Source organism: Lissotriton vulgaris, unplaced genomic scaffold (genome assembly GCF_964263255.1).
Source record: "Lissotriton vulgaris unplaced genomic scaffold, aLisVul1.2 SCAFFOLD_1221, whole genome shotgun sequence".
NCBI classification, from domain to species: Eukaryota; Metazoa; Chordata; class Amphibia; order Caudata; family Salamandridae; genus Lissotriton; species Lissotriton vulgaris.
Genome location: NW_028246228.1, coordinates 87271 through 108017, shown reverse-complemented (window position 1 = coordinate 108017; position 20747 = coordinate 87271). Strand labels below are relative to the sequence as shown.

The following is a 20747-nucleotide window of genomic DNA, read 5'->3' as shown; positions in this document are numbered from 1 at the left end:
AAAAAAGTGCCACCAGGGGCGGTACGCCCATCCGAGCCCCCTTAGCAACGCCACTGACCCCCTGCCTAAATGTGACAACCCTGGACACAAGATCCAAGCAGGCGATGTCTTGGGCGGTGCCAACATACAGGCTGGTAATGACGTGGTGCCCTCCAGCTGCCCACAACCCTCGCTTCCGAGGGCAGTGCCAACATTCAGGCTGGTAATGACGTGACGCCCTCCAGCTGATCGCAACCCTCACTTCCGAGGGCAGTGCCAATATTCAGGCTGGCAATGAAGTGGCGCCATCTAGCTGCCCGCAACCCTCACTTCCCAGGGCAGTGCTAATCGTGAGGGTGGTGAAAGTGTGACACTCTCCGTTCACAGACCATTCTCGGAGGCTGGATCTGGTCTGCACGGGAGGGGTGGTCACTGTCCTTCCACAGAGCCCTCCTAGAGGCTGCCCCCTTTCTGTCACTGCATTCTACTGTCTTCTGCTTCCCAGGACCCTCCCTCCTGAGGGCAGTACCCACCTCATGCTGCTGGAAGTTTGCACTTTTCCTTTCACGGTCTTCTGTTCTCTCAGGTGTCCGGTGTCTGCACATACTACTGTTTCTCTTTCGTGAGCACTAGGCACCCTTACTTCTGAGGGTACTCCAACCCCCACCTGGCGTGGTTTCGTATCTTCTCTTTCACAGGTCCCTTGCTCTCACACACTGGCCTCTTTCTGCCCTCACATTGTAAACCCCATGAGGATGGCTATCCCACACCCTCGGTGCGGACCCTCACTTATATTACAGACCCCTCTCCGAGACGGATTCCTCTCAGCCCTCACATTTCAAGCGCTACAAGGCATGCCCTCCAGACCCTCAGCCCGACCCTCACTTCTGAGGGCAGGGCAGCCCCAGGCTGGGCTGGCTCCTTCCTTGTTACAGACGCCTCTCAGAGACCGATTCCTTTCTGCCCTCACATTTCAACACTAAGAAACTTGCCCTCCAGTCCCTCAGCCCGGACCCTCACTTCTGAGGCCATAGCGAGCCTATGGATGTGTACAACACTCCCTCTTCGCAAGCCCCTCTGATGTCCCTTGGGTGGGCTCTACTTTGCTGAGCGGTGTTCGAGGCCTCAGCTGAGTTAATCAGAAATTCAAATGAGATACAAATGGGGGCGGGACGAGCTGCCGTAGGGTGGCCCGGGCTCTTGGTGCACTGTCACCTCGCAGCAAGGGATGTTTGAGGAGCGCTTCTTTCCTCACTAGGGGAGCTGCAGGGGTCCACCGCCCTCTCCACGGCACTTCTCGAGCACGTCACGGAAGTCCGCACTTCCCATGACAACACTTATTTTAGCCAGTATCAAGCATTACCCCTTTTAATACTGTGAAAAAAGAAAAACAGCCGACTAACTCGAGTAACCTCGATTATTTCAACTTTACCTCAGAGTCTCTTCAGAAACAAAAACAGTACGTTTCTATCCAGATGACACTTTTTTTTATTCAAATGCTTTTATTAGGCATTTCCAATAGAAAACAAGCAGGACATGCAGAGCTGGGACAGGGGCTTTGACAATGGCAGCACGGCGCAATTCAAAAAATAAACACAGGCTGCAATTGCCAAAGTCTAGCAGCATGTTGGTTTTTGCATCGCGCTTCAAAGTGAAAGCAGATGCAACAAGTATGGCTTGAGCTGCAGCTAATAGTCATTATTTATGGGCAATGGGCGGAAACAGGATACTGAATCCCGCCCCTCCAGGACTCCCTGACCTGCCTCATGGTTGCCAAGGCAATATTTCTAAAAATATTATCGTGCTACCGTAAGGCAGGTCATGGAGTCCTCGAGAGGCGGTATCCAGAGCAGAAAAATCTGCTGAACAGGAGCTTTTTCCAATGGCAGGCCTCCGTTTCGAGAGGCCTGCCAATGGAAAAAAGGGGCGTGGCTTCACGCCATACTGAAATCCCCTGCTCACACTATCTCTTTGCCTGCAGCAGGGCATGCCCTGCAATGCAGGCTTCGACCTAAAAACGAACACTACTCCATCTTGCTTGTTTCACGAGCATGCATTACTACAGCACTTATGCACGCCTGAGCTGCAGAGACTAATTATTAAGGGCTTTTTGCAGAGCTCAGCTCCGGATGGCATGAGACGATTAGGAAGTGAGATATGATGTTCTTGTTCTGACATTTGCAACTATGTCTCAAAGCTGCAGCTACAGGAGAAGGCACTGTTTAACAAATGTTATCAGTGCACCAGAAAGCAGTTGTTACTTGTATAATTAATTCACACCTGTTTGTCATGACTGAGAACTGGACAGCTAAAGGAAATTTCCATTGCAGAATGAAGGTACAACTGACAGTGCTTAGTTTTTGTTCAGGCATTTACATGAGCTCCAGGAGCTTCCATGCAATTCAGCTGAATGAAGCTCGCTCTTGAAGAACGATCCTGCTGGTGCTAACGGTTGACAAGACCACATGGAAAGATGCTGAAATGATTGCGTTTTAGCCGCCATCATGTAGTATTTTAAATTCAACAATTACTCTATACCTGAAGTGAAGACCACAGATTTTTACAGCAATACTGCTTTATTATTTCTGGTTTACAAATGATTTGTATTTAAAGAACAGAAAATCAAAAGCCTCTCCAACCTCTCAGGATAAGAAACCCAGGTACGATGGGAAGTTCTGTGTGGTTGGTGGAAGCACCAGTCTGAAGTAACTTCCATAGTAAATGTATGGTAGACACTAAAGCAACCTAGACTTGGCAAACGAGTCTGTACAAAACATGTGAAGCTCACCTCTCTAGTCTTTAAAGAACACATTGACAATTGAGGCAGAAGTACACAGAACTCACATTCTCCCTTGATAAAATGTCGTTTTTATTTTCAACACACTCTAGTTAGTGGCTTCTGGCTGCAACACACTAACCAGTAAATTATACAAACTGGGGAAAGCGACGCTCATTTGGTTACATACCCGAGTTTGATGCTGATTCCTCCTCCAGTCCCGGTTACCCAGCCCAGGTGGTAGAACTGCCTACAGAGCTCTGGGATCAGGTTTCTTGGGTGCGTCTTGTCCTTTAAAAGAAAAGTAAAAATTATGCACTTAAGTAGCAAGAGCACTCAAAATGTTGTAGCTTTGATTGTGGAATCATTCCACACTCTTCCACTTAGATTTTGTGCTCATTCCACATCTTTGTTCCTAAAGTTGAAAATCATCCCTCACTTGCATGTCTTGCGTTGAGACCGTTCAACTCTTGTTTGCACTCGGTGATCACTCGACACTTAAAATGATTCCACGTTCACTCAAACTGGCAAGTCCTCGTACCAGCTCCCCTGCGACAGCACTAATTTTACAGCTAACCCGCAATCCGCTGCCCTCTGCTGCCTGTCTACCTGCTTCCCAGCGTTTGTGCCTCCTCTGCTCGTTTTTTTCTCAGTTTTGCCTTTCTGCTCGTTTTGCTGACCCAGTTTTGCCTTTCCTGCTCGTTTTTCAGTCCTCTGTTCTGACCTCTTCTGCTCAGTTTTCCCTTTCTGTTAGTTTTTCTGTCCTATGTTTTACCTTCTCTGCTTGTTTTGCTGCCCTCGTGATGTATTGCCCTCTTCTGCTCATTTTTTTGCCGTTTGACTTTGCTGCTCGTTTTTCTGCCCTGTTTTGTCCTCTTGTGCTCTGTTGCCTGTTCTGCTCGATTTTCAGCCGTTTTCTCTTTTCTGCTTGTTTTCCTGCCCTCTCTTTTACCTTTTCTGCTCGCTCATTTTTCCAGCCTCTGTTTTTTGTCTTTTCTGCTCGTTTCTTCTCTCCTCCTACCGTTTACCCAAGACCTGCCTTTTTGGAGACCTCGTACTACAGCTCCCAGATACCCCAGGGGTGACAGTGCTATTCTCTACAAAAGCTGATCGACTGATTGGTATATGGAAAGCTCAGTTCTAATTAGCAGTGGTATACATTGTAGCAGGAGTAGCTACAATGTGCTGTACAAATTGGTGGATGTGCTTTGCCTGATTGAGGCGAGATAACAGAACCCACCGTACCTTCTGTGACCTTGAGCTATATAAATCTGAAAATAAGCTTAGTTGACAAATTTTGTTTCAGGAATATTTTATACAGATTTGTTGCACATGCAGCATCAGTAAGCACAAGAACATTCTGATCACATACATACTGAAACTCAGGGGAAATTATGATTAGAACAAAGGTTAATGCCGTTCTAGTGTATGTGGAAAGAAATCAAAACATTAACTAAACAGTGTTGCAAATGAAGATATTCTCTTGATAGACAGGAGTTGAGTAGCCAACTCAGGTATATGAACAAGTTGTAAGTTTATTATAGAATGTAGGCTATACGTCATTTATTGAATGCTCCACCAGGGGCAGCATCCTATCTCACCAGCCCATTTTCTTTTACTGCCAACCCAGCCGTCCAGTGAAGATACACAATAGGGCATGCAAACCCATCCACACAATTCTGAAAACACACTTGTGCAAAGCCACCCAGCCTCCATACAACAAAACACTAGATTCAACACACCTCCACCACACTAAAGAGCAGTGTAACACCTCAGCATGCTCCACTCAGCCTCTACTGCAAATCCTTGCAGGACCGCTGACATGTGCTTGCACCCGTATTTTAATAATCTTTCCCTGTCCACTGCATTCAAGCACAGGACCAGGTACATACATTGCACTCACCCTCAGCTTTAAACCCTTGCAGGACCAGGGACATTTACTAATGTCAGAAAATCTACTGTACTCATTCGTAGGACCAGATACTGCACTTACCCTCTGGCAGGACCAGGTACATTTACGAATGCACACTTTCCATGGCACCGAATCAAAAGTACAAGGCATGCATACTGCACACACCTTTGTCACCAGAGTTACAACTGAAGACACTCTTAGGAGATAGAGGTCAGGAGACAGTGCTCTTAGATAAACAAGATGTAGGCTTAATCTAGTAGGTACGCTACTAGTTACTTATTGAAGGCCCCACCAGGTGCCGCATCCTCCCTACTCAGTCCGTTCTTTCACACTGCCGACCAAGCTTTACTTCAAATTTCCATCATGGCTTAGCAAGCATGACAAAGGAGGGAAAATATAACAAATAGTTTGCGAAAAAATAAAGCTGGATATACGGAGGACAAAGTAACATTTTCGTCTGAGAAAATAGCTTCTACCATCTCTTTGGGACAGCCACATGGGATTCAACAATTAGCTTGATAGATGGCAAAACTATTGCTTCATATGAAGAAAGTCATACTATTTTGCTTTGCCCAGGAATACAAAGAAGGAAATCGTTTTACTTTTGTTAAATTAGAAATCATCTGACTTATTATGCAACTATGCCCAAAGGCAATTACAAGTGAATAAAAACTAAACAACAGAATGAATGTTCATTTGTTGTGGCACCTATCAAAGATTTACGAGTGGAAAAAATGTTGGGGATACAATCGAAACATTATTATCCAATTTCTTTCTTATGAGTTATGAATTTATAATAATAGCTTCACATCTATCAAAGATGTTCAAGTGTTGGTGAAAACAAGTCATCAAGCTTTTTCTGTAACTATAATATTTAAATTAAACAAAGTTTAATGGATAAAATAACCTAAAATCCTCACACACAATCAAGAACTACAACTAAGTGGGTCCCTTGTGAGATTGGAAGAGTTCTACCCAGGCCATAGATCCAGATCAAAGCATGTACCTAAAAGGTTGGATATTCACCCATTTTTATGTGGGTATTAAAAGTGTCCTGCTTTACAGCCTCCTCTAGGCCACTTGTTCGCAAAGGGTTACTGATCTATTAACAATTTTGACTACGCAGTGATACTCTGATCCTGCAAACTAACCCACAATAACTCTTGTTACATTCACAAGGCTGAAATGAGTCAATGAGCTTCAACATGAATTATCTACTCATCACATAAAAAGATAGCACACAGGTACAAGCTCTTTGACTTGTGAAGCGAGAATGATTAGTGACAGACTAAATCCAGGAGAAGAAAGATTTTTCAGGCTTGGCCCACGTATAAGCAGAGACATTGAGAAAAACATCCTTATGGAACCTCCTGATGTAGGCTGTAATATATCTCTAGATCCATGCAGGTGCTATCAGGTACACAATCTGATGGCGACTACACTCTGTTATTAGGAATCTGGAATACTAGGACACCCTACAAGGGGCACTCATTGGAGGTGTCCTGCCCACCCTACTTCTCTCTCCTACTCTTGTAATTATGTCATTAAAATATATTCCCACTCTATTCTTCCATAAATGGTCCCTCTGTAACATCTAATTCCTCAAGTGATAAAACCTGGTTAAGGACAGCAAACATTAAAACAGGTGTTTTTAGTGTCTGAATCTTACAATGGGTTATGTTCCGTTACTCTGCCCGATGCCTCAAAGTACACAAATTACATTAAGGTTTGGCATTAGCAAGGCTGGGTCATCACTACTGCAAATCTCAAGAAATTAAATAACCCTGACCAAAGCCTAGCTTTTAAGAATGTTAACTACCTCTGCAAACCAGCTATCATGAGGGGGGAAAGCAAAACTACACCGAGATTTGACATTGGAGGACATGGTCCTTATGAGGTTCCTGTACCCTCACCAACTAAGTCCGCAAAGTAGTCCATCACCAGCGCCCAGCCTGCTTTGAGGATAAAAGGGCCTCAATAAAGCAAAACCCTCAATCAGCATACAAAATTATCAATAATGCCTAGGTTTTTAGCATTTGAGGGCTCTTACTAAAACTGGTATTTAAACACTAGTTGGTAGAGGAAGAGGTATCTAAAAAAAAGTTAAAACATTTTATTTAAAAAGACAGTGAGTTTGCACAGGACGATAGCACATTTACATGAAGATTTGTCCACTTTTAGTGTACTAACTTCCTACTTTGGCACTTTGTTTGCGAACTCATTTAAAGAGGCTACACGAGCTGCTGTGTATGAATCTGGGGATGCACAAACCCACAAAGTTTGCCAACAAGCAGACAGAATGCTGAACCATGACAAGATTTGTTCACATGATCTCACTAAGTGTTCCTGTTCAGAAAACATAAAACAAATAACTGCTAAACAAAGTAAATTTTACCGAACTTTGATTGCAAAAAATGGTATTGCAGATCTCTAAATATATAGCACATGGACAGTCCATAACAAAATCCAAAAACAAGGTGTATGTCACTGAGAGCAGGCTTCTATGCCCAAAGAAAACACACTAGCCAATTACAAGCATACTAATTATCAGCCAGTTAATTTGTAATGTTCAATCACCTTGAACCAACTTGCTGGTAATGTTAGTAAAAGCACTGACTGCTACTCTTCCAACAGCCTCATACAGTTCTTAACCACTGTTCTACGGCTTAATGACGAGACTGACCATTGCTGGTTATTCACAATAATAAACAAATCTCTGCTCAACTACCTTGAATACGTCAATTCAAAGCTGTGTGAATTTTGAGGGTGCATATAAAATATCACAACTTCAAATTATCGCAAGCAGCTATCTGCTCAGGCTTTGAGATGGAAAAGGAATTTTCTAGATTGCGGGGCACTGAATATCTTCCACTAAGAGGTACAATGTTTACTTTTTGAGGCTAAAAACATCTAACTTGTCGGTGTAAGACTTACAACAGCTCTATGCCTTAGACCAAGTACTCCACCACAAAATGCTATGTTGATTTCTGTTGAGAAAGCTTTAGTAGGACCCTTGCGACCTAAACTTAAAACAAACTTGTAGCACTCACTTCTGTATCCAATTTAAAAGAGCTACCACTTGTATATTATGCCCCAGAAATATTCTCCTCTTTTCAAAACCAAAGAAATGAGCCAAGGCCACACTTTTCAAAGAAACAAAATAGAGGACAGGCGGCCCCTAGCAGTTTGGCGAGACCGAGGAGACGGACGCTTCGTGTAAGTACTTGGCAGGTGGGTTTGTTAGTTATCCAGGGATATATGTTTTGCAATGTCCTAAAATAGAAATATTGGCTGGTTGTGAAATTAGCATTAAGTGCTGTTGTGAATAATTTCATATTGCAAGCAGATTATTGGGAGCATTTCTGGATCACGCAAAATGTGAAATTCAGAAAACACTGCACTGGCAGAGAGGGGTTAACGTGATACCATGAGGGCGTGTCTTCAAAGCTACGAAAACAAGGAGGAGTTAACAACTGAAGAGGGAGAGGCTGAAGGTGGGAGGGCGGGTGAGAGAAGAGGCAGCCAGCTTGTTTATGAGCGCCGCGCGACTCGTGAACAGCGCCGCGCGCCCCTCTGCAGACTCCCCCTGCATTCCAGAGAGGCGCGCGACGCGATCCGGTCTGCCATGCAATACTGTGGAGACAAGACCTGGCCATGCGCACAACGTTATCCTATGGGGAAATGCTACGCGCGGCCAGGTCTAGTCTCACTTCGGCATTCTCAGACTGCTGAGACACCGACTATAGTTCTCTGGCGAGAACGTGCTTTCAGCACATTACTAGCCGAGACCTAAAAAAGGAGCTTGTGTTCAAATTAACTCTGTATATGAAATCATGCTATTTGAACTAGTCTTAATAAGAGATTGTCACTATGTTCTGCCGCAAGTTTGGAAAAGAGGAACATCCCATCCCTGAGCCAATAGTCCCAGTAGTGACCTTAGTCTTATTAGACCAGAACAGATCAGTCTAGAGTTCTCTAAAAACAACTTGTTAGACTCCAACCTTTGCAGCATACCATGAAAAATACTCTTAGTGTATATATAAGATATCAGACGCGATAATTGAAAGACCGGTACAATTACCGACCTTCAGGTTAGCGTCTAGTTAGTTAGGGATCACATTACCATAGCCTGCTCCATTCTTACGTCCTACTGCACATGGGGTACTATACCGGCAAGGCAGAATTCATACTAATAGCATCTAGGTTGCTATCTATACTAGGGTCGCTCTCACTCCCATTGCAGACACGTAAAGAGGCACCACCCCCACATACCGGCTATCGCGTAAATTTGTACGGTCAAAGGGACCAAAACCCTCATCTGTCCGTCGGTACCTCCAAGTAGAAACTTCACTGGAGTGGAGGTACCCGACTCCTGGGTGGGCGACCTTTATATTTGGAAGAATCTAGGTGTTGCAAATTAACGCGCATAGGGCGCAAGTAAATGACGTCATGTTGAGAACTACAAGACCGCGGAGATACCGCCGGGAAATGTAGTTCAATGTCAAAAAGTTAATCTATGCACGATTCTCGCAAAATAAACTGAGTATATAGTCCATTCTAATTTGTTACTAATGCAGTGACCTCCCATGTTTCAGCTACGTTTAAAACTACAGTCGTATGAACAGCAATTATCTCTCGATGTGGTTAATTTTTCATTTTTAACCTTGTAATATCAATATGGGCTGTTTGAAGTTTTTTGGCATGTTGTTTACATCGGAAGGGGGACAGTAAAACGTCTTTCACATCCTTTCCGTGTCTACACAGTCTACTTGGCTGACGACGTATGTTGATAGAAATCTTAAAGGACTACACAGTCGCCTTCTTGCTTCAGAGAGGGGTAGTGCAGTCTTGTGTTGTGTATATCATATTCACATTGTGTAACTGTATTGAGTGACCTGACCTCGGGTCGCTCCCCACGCCGCACAGCTCCTCCTGGTTGCCTGTGTCTATCCAACGAGTACAACGATGGGTCTTCAGACTATCGAGTGATATTACCGGTTTAAATGATGCGATACCCTGGATGTCACTCTCTAAGAGATGAAGTGGTAGTCTCTAAGAGATTAAGATACTCTCTTAGAGATGAAGACACCTACAGAAGTGACTCTGCATATACTGTTCTTGACAAATACAACAGCACTCTGTGGTATCGAAAGACATCGGAAGGTTGGGCTATGGCTTGACACCTGCCCAGACATATGAATAAATAACATGCAGGACAACTAGTATCTTCAATCTCAGACTAAGTTCCGTATGATGTAAATAGATATTGGGAAATACTTGAGAAATCCTTTACAATTAGACACTTTTTTGAATACCAGTAAACTGTTCACTGCTATGAGATGTATAGCCAATAAAAATCAGATTAAAGTATAGACATGTGGAATACAACACTACCCCCTGATATGATCTACACATAATACATCAATATAAGAAGAGTACCTTACACATTTGCCATGATAGACACATCGGTGCAAGCTGATAATGTATTACTGAATATCAATGCACCGAATATAAAACAAAATCAAAAGATGATCAATAGTTTTAAACGTAGCCGGATGACACATGGTCAGTGTACCTATAGGGATCTGGTGTAAATTGGACATTCAGTTAAATAAGAAGGGAAACTCAATACACTTACACAATGTGAATATGATATACACAACACGAGACAGCACTACCCTTCTTGGCAGCAAGAAGGCGAGCGTGTAGTCCATTAATATTACTATTGACATTCGCTGTCAGCCAAGTATAGTGTGTAGTCACGGAATGATATGATATGATAAAAATTTATAATGCGCATAAACAGTAACCCGCAGGTATCAAGGCGCCTAACAATGCGATCAAAATTGAAACAGACGTCCTTACATATAGGCTTGTCGGAAGAGGCGAGTTTTTAGGGCAGTACGGAAATTCTGTAAAGACGGAAGGGATCTCAGGTCAAGAGGAAGATCATTCCACCATTTAGGGGCTAGCGTGGAGAAAGCCCTGCCACCCCATTTAGCTCTTCGTACGCGGGGGGGCTGTCAAAAGCAACTTCCCGGAGGAACGCAAATTCCTACCAGGGGTGTAATGGGAGATAATAGACCCAATACCCGTGTCGCTATTTTTAGCGATGGCTCTGTAGGTCATGCATAAGACTTTGAACCGGATTCGGAGTTCTACCGGTAGCCAATGTAGCGTTTTCCTGGCCGCAGTGGCTGAGGAGCGTCTGGGAATATCCAGGACAAATCTGGCTATGGCGTTTTGGACTACCTGCAAGCGCTGCAGATGGCTACGATTTAGCCCAGCATACAGCGCATTACAGTAGGCCAAACGAGAGCCAATGAGTGCAACAGCTATTTGCTTTCTAGCCTGCAAGGAAAGATATTTCCTGATCCTTCGCAGAGTGTGAATCAAGCCCCAGCAGGTGGAGACAGTTCTACTCACCTGACTGCCCATATCAAGGGCAGGATCTATCATCACCCCGAGATTCTTAGCAGATGTTGTGGGGGAGGGACATATTCCTAGTGAGTCAGGCCACCAATTGGCTGACCAGATGTTTTCTTTCCCCCCGAACACCAACACCTCAGTCTTTTCCCCATTCAGTTTAAGAGAGTTCTGAATCATCCAATGACCAACCGCCTCCATACAAGATCTAAACTTGGAGGCGGTAAGCACATCTGAATGGGGGAGAGAGACGAGTATTTGGGTGTCATCTGCATAAGAGACTACCACCATCCCGAAAGATCTTATTAACCTGGCTAGTGGGGTCACATAGATGTTGAAAAGGGTCGGGCTAAGCGCCGACCCTTGAGGGACCCCACACAGCACTGGTCGGGATGGAGATAGAAACTCCCCCAACTTGACTCTTTGTTCCCTCCCAATAAGGAAAGAAGTCAAAAGATCCAGAGCTGCGTTCCTCACCCCCACCTCCCTCAGGCGAGATGTAAGTACTGAGGGGGAGAGGGTATCGAAAGCCGCAGTTAGATCTAGCAGGACCAGGAGGGTGGTCTGGCCCCCATCCACTGTCGTGCGGATCTTATCAAGCACGATGGTGAGGGCTGACTCGGTGCTGTGTTCCCTCCTGAATCCATGCTGGGAGGAGTCCAGACATCCCGAGCTTTCCACAAAACCAGCGAGATGCTTGTTAAGGTGTGCCTCAAGCATCTTCGCTGGGGCAGGAAGCAACGAGATAGAGCGAAAGTTTTTTAGGACCTCCGGGTAAAGGGAGGCCTTTTTTAACAGGGGTTTCACTACCGCCTTCTTCCACTCCATAGGGAAAATGCCATCTCTAATGGCTGGATTCATTATTTCTAGCAGCGGTGGTAGGAGGGTCTACCTACACTGCTTGATGATTTTCAGTGGGCAGGTATCCAGGGGAGAGCCAGATTTGATCTTATTAAGCAGGGTCTCCAGATCTTGTAAGGCCAGCGGAGGAAAAGAGTCCAAGATGCACAGTGGGGAGATGTCTGTAATGGTCATATTCATCTCAACCTGAGCGATGGGCGCACTGATACAAACTCTTTGTTCCTCGAGAGCCAAGTGGATATCCTGTATTTTGGTGTGGAAAAAGAGGCAATCCTATCACATAAGTCTTGCGAAGGAGTGACAGGATCAGGGGCTTGCAGGTTGACTAAGGAGTCGACGGTTTTGAAGAGCTCCTTCGGCGAGGAAAGCGAGGTAGTCAGGGTTACAAAGTAATCTTGTTTGGCCTGCGCAATCTCAGCTTTATATTTCCTAACAAGGAGTTTATGGGCTTCCTTATTCTCAAGGTCCCAGCTGGCATGCCAGAGCCTCTCCTTTCTCCTCACTTCTTGCCTGAGAAGTCTGAGGGAGTCAGAGAACCAGGGGGCAGATGGTCTCTTTCTGGCTCGGCGGCGGAACTGTACTGGGGCCAGTTTATTCAAGGCCTCAGTAGTAACTTGTTCGAAAAGGCCGACTGCGGTCTGTACGCTGTCCAAGCCAGTGATAGAGAGGCTTGCATCCCAGGGCGCGAAGGAATCACTGCTGAGGTTCCTGAAATTTCTGGCACTTTCCATTACGTGATTCCCTCTTTTGCAAGAGTCCACCCTATGGTGTTCCAGAAGAAAAGGAACCGCAAGATGATCAGACCAAGATAGATGCATCGGATCCTTGATGGTCAACCGAGAGTCATTAGAGAAAATGCCATCCAAAGTATGGCCTGCTCGGTGAGTGGCTCCGCTAACTTGTTGCGTGAGTCCACATGATTCCAGAGCCTCGATGAGACATGATGTGTCAGATAGATCATGTCGTTCTAAGTGATAATTAAAATCACCTAGGATGGAGAAATTTTGTTGGCGAAAATAAGGTTCCAGGGCCTGGAGAAGGTTATGCGTAAAACGAATTCTCGAGCCAGGTGGTCGATATACTAAAATCCTATTAAAAAAGGGGCATTGCGCTTCCTTTATTGTAAAGTAAAGTGCTTGAAAGCTGTCCGGGAAGTCGGGTATGGGTACAATATGGCATTGCAAGTGGTCTTTGTGAAGGGTCGCTATCCCCCCTCCCACTCGACCCTGTCTATCAAGTCTGACCAGACAGGGTCAGAAGAATCCTTGGCCCATGTTTCCGTGATAAACACTATAAAAAGGAAAGGATGTGACGTTTTACTGTCCCCCTTCCGATGTTAACATGCCAAAAAACTTCGAACAGCCCATATTGATATTGCGAGATTAAAAATTAACCACATCAAGAGATAATTGCTGTTCATACGAGTGTAGGTGAAAACGAAGCAGAAACACGGGAAGTCACTGTATTAGTAACAAATGAGAATAGACTATATACTCAGTTTATTTTGTGAGAATCGTGCAGAGATTAACTTTTTGACATTGAACTAAATTTCCCGGCGGTATCTCCGCTGTCTTGTAGTTCTTAACATGACATCTATTTAACTGCGCCCTATGTGGGTTAATTTGCAATACCTGATTCTTACAAATATAAAGATCGCTCGCCCAGGAGTCAGGTACCTCCACTCCAGTGAAGTTTCTACCTGGCGGTACCGATGTACAGGTAGAAACTTCACTTTGTGCTTTTGAACGTATAAATTTACGCAATAGCCGGTATGTGGGAGTGGTGCCTCTTTACGGGTCCTTAATGGGAGTGAGAGCTAACCTAGTATAGATAGAAACGTAGATGCTATTAGTATAAATTCTGCCTTGCCTGTATAGTACCCCATGTACAGTAGGACGTACGAATAGGGCAGTATATCGTAATGTGATACCTTTCTAACTAGACTCTAAACTGAAGGTCGGTAATTGTACCGGTTTTTAAATAATCGCATCTGGTATCTTCTTCACACGCTAAGAATACTTCTCATCGTATGCTGCAATCTCAGCAATGAATGCTTAAATGTTGGAGTCTAACAAGTGGTTTTTAGAGAACTCCAGACTGGTCTGTTCTGGTCTAAGCAGGCTAAGGTCACTACTGGGACTATTGGCTCAGGGATAGGATGTTCGTCTTTTCCAAACTTGCAACAGAACATAGTGACAATTTCTTAATAAGACAACTTAGCATAATTTCATATACAGAGTTAATTTGAACACAAGCACCTTTTTGATATTCTGTGATCATTTGCTAGACCAGAGGTATGCCTGGACTGTAGCTATGAAGTTTAAACAGTATGCCCGTCTTTTTAAATAACAATGAATGGTTTGAAGGCCTACAATATATCTACAACCATACATAGATGTTTTTTTCATAAACTGTTGTTGTTGGATTATGATTTACCCACAGAGCGGGGTCTCTTCAAAACTTGAGCTGGTGCCGAGAGAGGTGAGGCCTAGTGCTTGACAAGCAATGGTAAGCATATCTTCTTCTACGACTGCGTTCCCAAAGAAAAAGTATGTTGCAAAACTATTAGATGCAGATGTATTTCACTTTCACTTATTAGGTCGCGCCTCAGGCATTGCTTTAGCAATGCTTGTTTGGCAAGATTATATTAACGCTTTCAAAAGTGTACCAAAACTGCGGATTAGGTACAGTTCAAGTGAGCCAGGCGCGTGCAAATCGCCAAGCCACATTGCACACAATTTGTCTGTGCCTCGGCATCAGATGTCAAAGGAATCCACTCCCCCATCCCCACCCATCAGACTTCAAAAGAAGCCGCTCCCCGCCCCCCTCGGCCTCGCAATGCCGAGAGCTTGTTCCTTTTCCTCCCTTCCCTTCTTGTATATTCCATTTCCACACAGACCAAAATAGAGCAATTACAAATCCATACACACATCACAAAACTTTGCTGTTCTGCCTTAAACCTGCTCTTATTTCTTCCTCGTTACAGTGACAAAAGACGAGCCTTTCCGTCACAAGGTGCCCACAACCAATCAAGTAAGCTAAACCATATTGTTTTTTTGATTGAAAAAGCACGATTGTCCCGATTGGCTGGCGGACCTCGTGTCAGTGGATCGGCTAGAGAAGTTACGATCAACCATTCCTTTGCTGTTGGGACTTGGAGACAGCACAGTGGTTTGCAATTGGTTGGAATTTGTTTATTGTCTCTGTGATGTTTCAAACTTTGCACGTGCTACAACCTAAAAAGAAATTCCATTACATGTTGATTATTACCTGCCTCATTTCAGTGACGGTTCCTTGTCTCTTCACAGGGTGATTTTGCCTATCCTTTTCAGTCAGTCTTAGCCCGTGTTTCAGAGGCACCTATAAACACACCGGAGGCTCTTGTTTTTTCAGATGCCGTAATGCATCATGCTTGTATAGAGGGTCCGAATACTGATATAGCAGCATTTAAACTTTACGTATGAAATCCTATAATTTGCAGTGCCTAAGTTGTGTTTGTCTGGGTCCTGAAGAAAGCCAGGGAGAATCATCCTAGAGGCAGAAACATGTTGACCGTTAAAACAGTGATTAATTCATAGTTGTTTCTTTTTCACCTTCACCATGGTTTTAAGCGGAAAACAAATTAAATATTTAAAAAAAAAGGATTATCTACATACCTCATCTTTGTTGTCTATCCTATTTTAAATCACACCTTATTTCATTTTTCTTGCACTGCACTTAATATTTTAGATACAAATATAAAAAGAACGAGTCCCTTCTGTATCTGTTTTCTTTTGTGAGAACCGCACAAGAGGATACAACTCATTCTTTCTGTTTCCCTCTGGGATCAAGGAGGGATGTGAGAGAGTTGTTTGGAATCCCAGATTATGACACTGGGCACTTGAATGGGTAATGATGGGACACCAGCTATCCCGAGGTAGTTCTTGCTAACCCCTTTATTTTGTATATTGATCACCTTCTCTGCATCTTTTTGTTTTCTTTGACATAACTAACACTAGTCAGCACCTTAGGCTGTTGGTAGAGGCACGTTGTTTCTTAGTCCACGGATTCCATTGTGTTTTGTGAGTATCAGAATGAGGGGGATTGAATCCGTTACGGTCTTTAAATGTATCCCTCGGCCCCTTCATTTTGTATATGAGGTCTGACATCACCAACATTGTATATACACTTTTAGTCCGAAACAAAAAGAACAAAGAATTTTCTGACAGGCAAGGGAGACAATTGGACAGACGCGCCTAGGTTCATGGTGATAATCTCGGAGTTAAAGATGCCTTGGCAGGATTCCATACTTTTTAAAACACCACTGAAACACAAAGGCAACTAAAATGAGAAAGAGCTTATCTTTACTTGTCTCAGCCTTCTGATTGCTCAAGAGTTTTCTCACCTTTGCCCACTTCTCTTTCATGCTGCAGTTTGTAAATGAACAGTATTGAGCCGAAGATGGTGTCTGCTCCAAAGAAACAAAGAAGAGTTTATGAGGGTTTCTATTTGGTTTATTACTCGATCAGATAATACATTCAAATTCCCATATTGGGCCCTAGATTTTGTTCAACAATGCCAAATATTATGGAGTGTTAAAGGCGTCAGTGGGCTCTTGAACTTTATATCCACCTCATCATCATTGTCAATCAGCACCGAGTACTCACACCCAAAACACAAAAAAAATAATGCTAAATTTCAAAGTAACAAAAGAGCTAATCCTGGACTGCTTGTGGACTTTTGGTCACTGAATAGTCATCTCACCTTCTTGATCTGGCATTTCCTGTCACTCTTTGTTATTGGACAGCACGGATTGTTGATTGCCATAGCTGGCGTCTAATCCAAACAAATAAAACAAGATTAATAAGAGATCTATATGGCTCTTATTAATAACACAGATTAGGACTGGTCAGTGGTAGAAGCAGACAAGTAGAAGATTGTACTTCTGCATATTTAAATTCACGTTAATGGACACTAACCGCAGTACCTCCTCCTAGCTAAGTCAAACTTTATGTAACACTACACCAGAAACACAAATAGCAAAAACAATTAGGGTGGCAATTAACTGAAGAGCTCATCTGACTAAGTGTGAACTATTGATCGCTCACAGGTTACCTCACCTTCTCAAACTGGTCATCCTTCTCAGACTTTATAATCGGACAGCTCGGTGCTGCAGAAGGTGTCTAATCCGAGTCGGAAAAAAAAGAAAGTTATAAGGGGTCATATAAGACTATTTCTAGTTAACATAAAACCTACAAATATTAGGACTGGGTTGGTAACGGGTCAGCAACATAAATTTGATCTGATAAATATTAAAATTCAAGTCAATGGGTACACTACCCCAGGACGTTTGTTCACGTGTGCTGTATTTTAGGGAAAAAAACGCTAAAAAGGAAATCCAAACCCCAAACGTCATGGAACACTCCACCCAAATCATCAACAGTAAAATCAACTAAGACAGGAAGTGGCAAAGGAGTATGTATTTGCCTTCTCTTAGACTTTTCATCATTACTAGCTGCCTCACCTTCTTGAGCTGGTCTGTCTTCTCACTCTTTATAATAGGACCAGGTGGAGATTCAGGTGGGGACTAATCCAAACAAATACAAAAAACATATTATAGGTCCTATTCTGACCTTGTTGCTTCATATAGAAGTTATAGACAAGAGGATTCAGGATGAATAGGAATATATGCTCATGAAACAGTACACACATACTGCGACAACTTGTCCGATCTGGGAAAATCCCTCCAAAACAGAGAACAAAAATAACCAAGGGGGAAGAGAGTTAAGAGCTGATCTTTGACTACTCTTCGAATTATGCTCACTCGCTATTACATCACCTTATCGAACTGGCCTTTCCTCTCCCTCTTTGTATTCAAACAGCTCTGTGATGCGGGTGGCATCTAATCCAAATAAAGAAAGAAGGAGTGGGTTAGAAGTAGTTTAATGACTTATTTGTTAAGACTCTATTAATTAGAGAAGCAGAAAATTGTTCGGATACATATTCAAATCCAGTTTAATGAGCACGTAGCCCAGGGTATCTTCCCAGCTATGCCGAATGTTATGGAATGCTCTGCTAAAAGTGCAACGAATTAAGGTGGGCTAAGAAAATAGCTTATTTTTTTTATTTTTAAATTAATTTCACATTTTTAATTACTCACTGGTTATCTCACCTTCTCAAACTGGTTTTCCCTCTCATACTTTGGTACTGAACAGCTCATCGCCGCAACTCTCTAATCCAAATAAATAAATGACAATTAAGAAGAGGCATATGGAATATTAATTTGCATCAGACTTCTAAAGGATCCAATTTAGGGGAAAGGAGGAGGAAATTCTTCAGACATTTTCCCAGGATTGCGTAAATGATCACTTAGTCAATTTGATACTGTCCACCAAACACAAAGAATAAAGACAACAAAAGGAGGGAATGACTATTTAGCTTACTGTACGCTGATCTGAAGACTTCTGATCACTATTGAACTTTCTCACCTTCTCAAACTCGCCTTCACACTCAGAATCTATGATCGAAAAGCTTTGGTCGGCACATGATTTCTGTTCCAAAGAAATAAAAAACGAGATTTAAGGGCTATTTGAATCTGTAAGAGGAAATTAGATCTTTTATCAAACTTAAGAGAGAGATGGCCATGCCCATTGATGTATAAGCCTTGATGCTACAACCTTAGCCCACCTTAGCATTGGTTCAACAGAAGCCTTGCTATAACCATGATCCATGGAAGTCTAGACAGACTTAACCATAATAAAAAAATGGACCATGGCCACTCCCCTATTTGACACCAGTCACAGCTATGGCATTTTGGGGAATGGAGAGAAACGCAAAATATGGGGGCTAGAGGTGGTCAATTAAGCAAACACACAAGAGCCCTTGGGTTTAAATAGAGTGATAAGGCTACAGGAGCAAACAGCAAGACCTAAAGAGACGTCCCTTTAATGGACGGTTTCCCCCACCAACCAAAAGTGACATGCTTCAAAGTTGGGGAACCTCCTCGCACCATCAAGTCTAGTCATGGCGCGGGCTACAATCCTGAGGGAGGAGCTCAGGGATGCTTTAATTGCTGGGAGAGTATCTACTAAGTACCCGAAGTGAGAGAAGCAGTGCAACAAGTGACTGGATGAGTATAAAAATAGCTACAAGGTTCGTCACACATCTTTATTCAGGCGACTCTGTGCTAGGATTATAAACAAAGGGAGACTGGGACGGCAGGGAATATTAACCAAACTTGTGTTCCTTAAAGATCAACATGTTTTGGCCCATGACCCAGTTGGTGTCATGGCCTTCATCAGGATCTAATTAGTGCTACTGCAAAGAAGTGTGAACCAAAAGGTATAAAGAACATTTCCTGAAAAGAGTTAGATATACAAAATCAGTGTTCCAGTCATTTCTGATTACTGTATTCACCGGTAGTACCTGTTGCGAAACGTGAAAAAATTATATAACCAGTGATTTATTCTTTCACCAAATAAGTGTTGCAATGTCCAATAAGCCTAAGTTTCATAAATATAGTTGAAACACCCATTAGGGCATATACTTCTCTACTGTACTCTAGCTGTACCAAAACCCCTAATTTGTGGAAGTCAGTATATAGAGCACTATTTGGGGTATCTACCAGGAGACACTTACCCGCCGCTGTCCGGTATCAACTGCAGCTGTCCTAGGCAGGGGTGTTCAAAGGGCAGTCTGGTTTACAATCAGCATGATAGTCAGAGGAGACATACTTACAATCACGGAAGATAATGAAGTGTGGCAACACAGTGTAATAACAGTGAGGACCAAGACTCTGTCATAAAACATCATCATGATGGTTGTGGACCAATTGGGAGTGTGTATTCTACTAGGGTAGCTACAAGCGCTGGAACTTGATGCTAAATCAATTTGTGGGCTAGTGCTGATGGTATGTCATGTATAGTGAAGGTTTGTTTATATCGCTGAATAGTGAGAGTATCCTTTCAACGTGAAAGGCAAAGGCGCACCACATGTACGCCGTCTTAAGTGGTTGAGACATCCCTGCTAAAGAGCAAGGTACACAGCAAGGTACTCAGCGTAACCTCAGCATTCCCCGGTCGAATCCACACGAGGCTCATGCAGGCCTGACAGCGCCTATCTTTCACTCGCACTCGTAGACAGTAACCTGCACAACAGAGGGCGTAACTATCTGAAAGTATTGCTTTTCCTATCCATACTTACAGTTTTAAGTCAGGGACATTTGCGAGTGTGGCTATCACTCAGACATTTTGCTCCTACAGACTGACATGAGAGAATCAGTTGCATGGATCGATTGGTAGTTATCACGCTGTGTACCTTGCTCTTTAACTGGGATGTCTCTACCACTTACAACGTCGTCCAGGAGGCGTGCTTTTGCCTTTCACATCAAGATAATACTGTCACTAGTGAGGCATAAAAACAAACCTCAGTATACATGACATACCATCAGCTATAGTGCCCAGATTGATTTATCATCAAGTTCCAGTGCTCGTTGCCACCCCAGTCGAATACAGACTTAATCGGTTCAAAACCCTCATGTAGATTTTTTTTGACAGTTTTCGTCCTCCCTGTTATTACACTATGTTACCATACTTTCTTATCTTGTGTGAATGTAAGTATGTCTCCTCTGACTATCACGCTGATTGTAAACCAGACTGTCCTTTAAGCACCCATGCCTAGGGTGGCTGAAGTATGATACCGACTGCGGCAGGTAAGTGTTTTCGTGTAGACACCCCAAATAGTGCTTTATATAATAATGTCCAACCATTTGGGTTTTTGGTATGGCAAGCCAGAGTCACACTTGGGTTTGCTTCA

General features: G+C 43.3%; 1 protein-coding gene across 1 annotated transcript in view; it reads right to left on the bottom strand.

Annotated features, from left to right (window-relative positions):
- The window catches only part of LOC147666024 (methylthioribulose-1-phosphate dehydratase-like), a 266831-nt gene that overhangs the window by 221180 nt on the left and 24904 nt on the right, over positions 1-20747 (bottom strand). The window contains exons 3-10 of the mRNA XM_086949317.1: positions 18422-18484; positions 18106-18165; positions 17773-17835; positions 17458-17520; positions 17054-17116; positions 16698-16769; positions 16339-16401; positions 2946-3046 (exon numbers count right to left, since the gene is read on the bottom strand). Of these exons, the coding sequence (XP_086805443.1) occupies positions 2946-3046; positions 16339-16401; positions 16698-16769; positions 17054-17116; positions 17458-17520; positions 17773-17835; positions 18106-18165; positions 18422-18484 (548 nt within the window). The remainder of the gene's footprint in view (positions 1-2945; positions 3047-16338; positions 16402-16697; positions 16770-17053; positions 17117-17457; positions 17521-17772; positions 17836-18105; positions 18166-18421; positions 18485-20747) is intronic.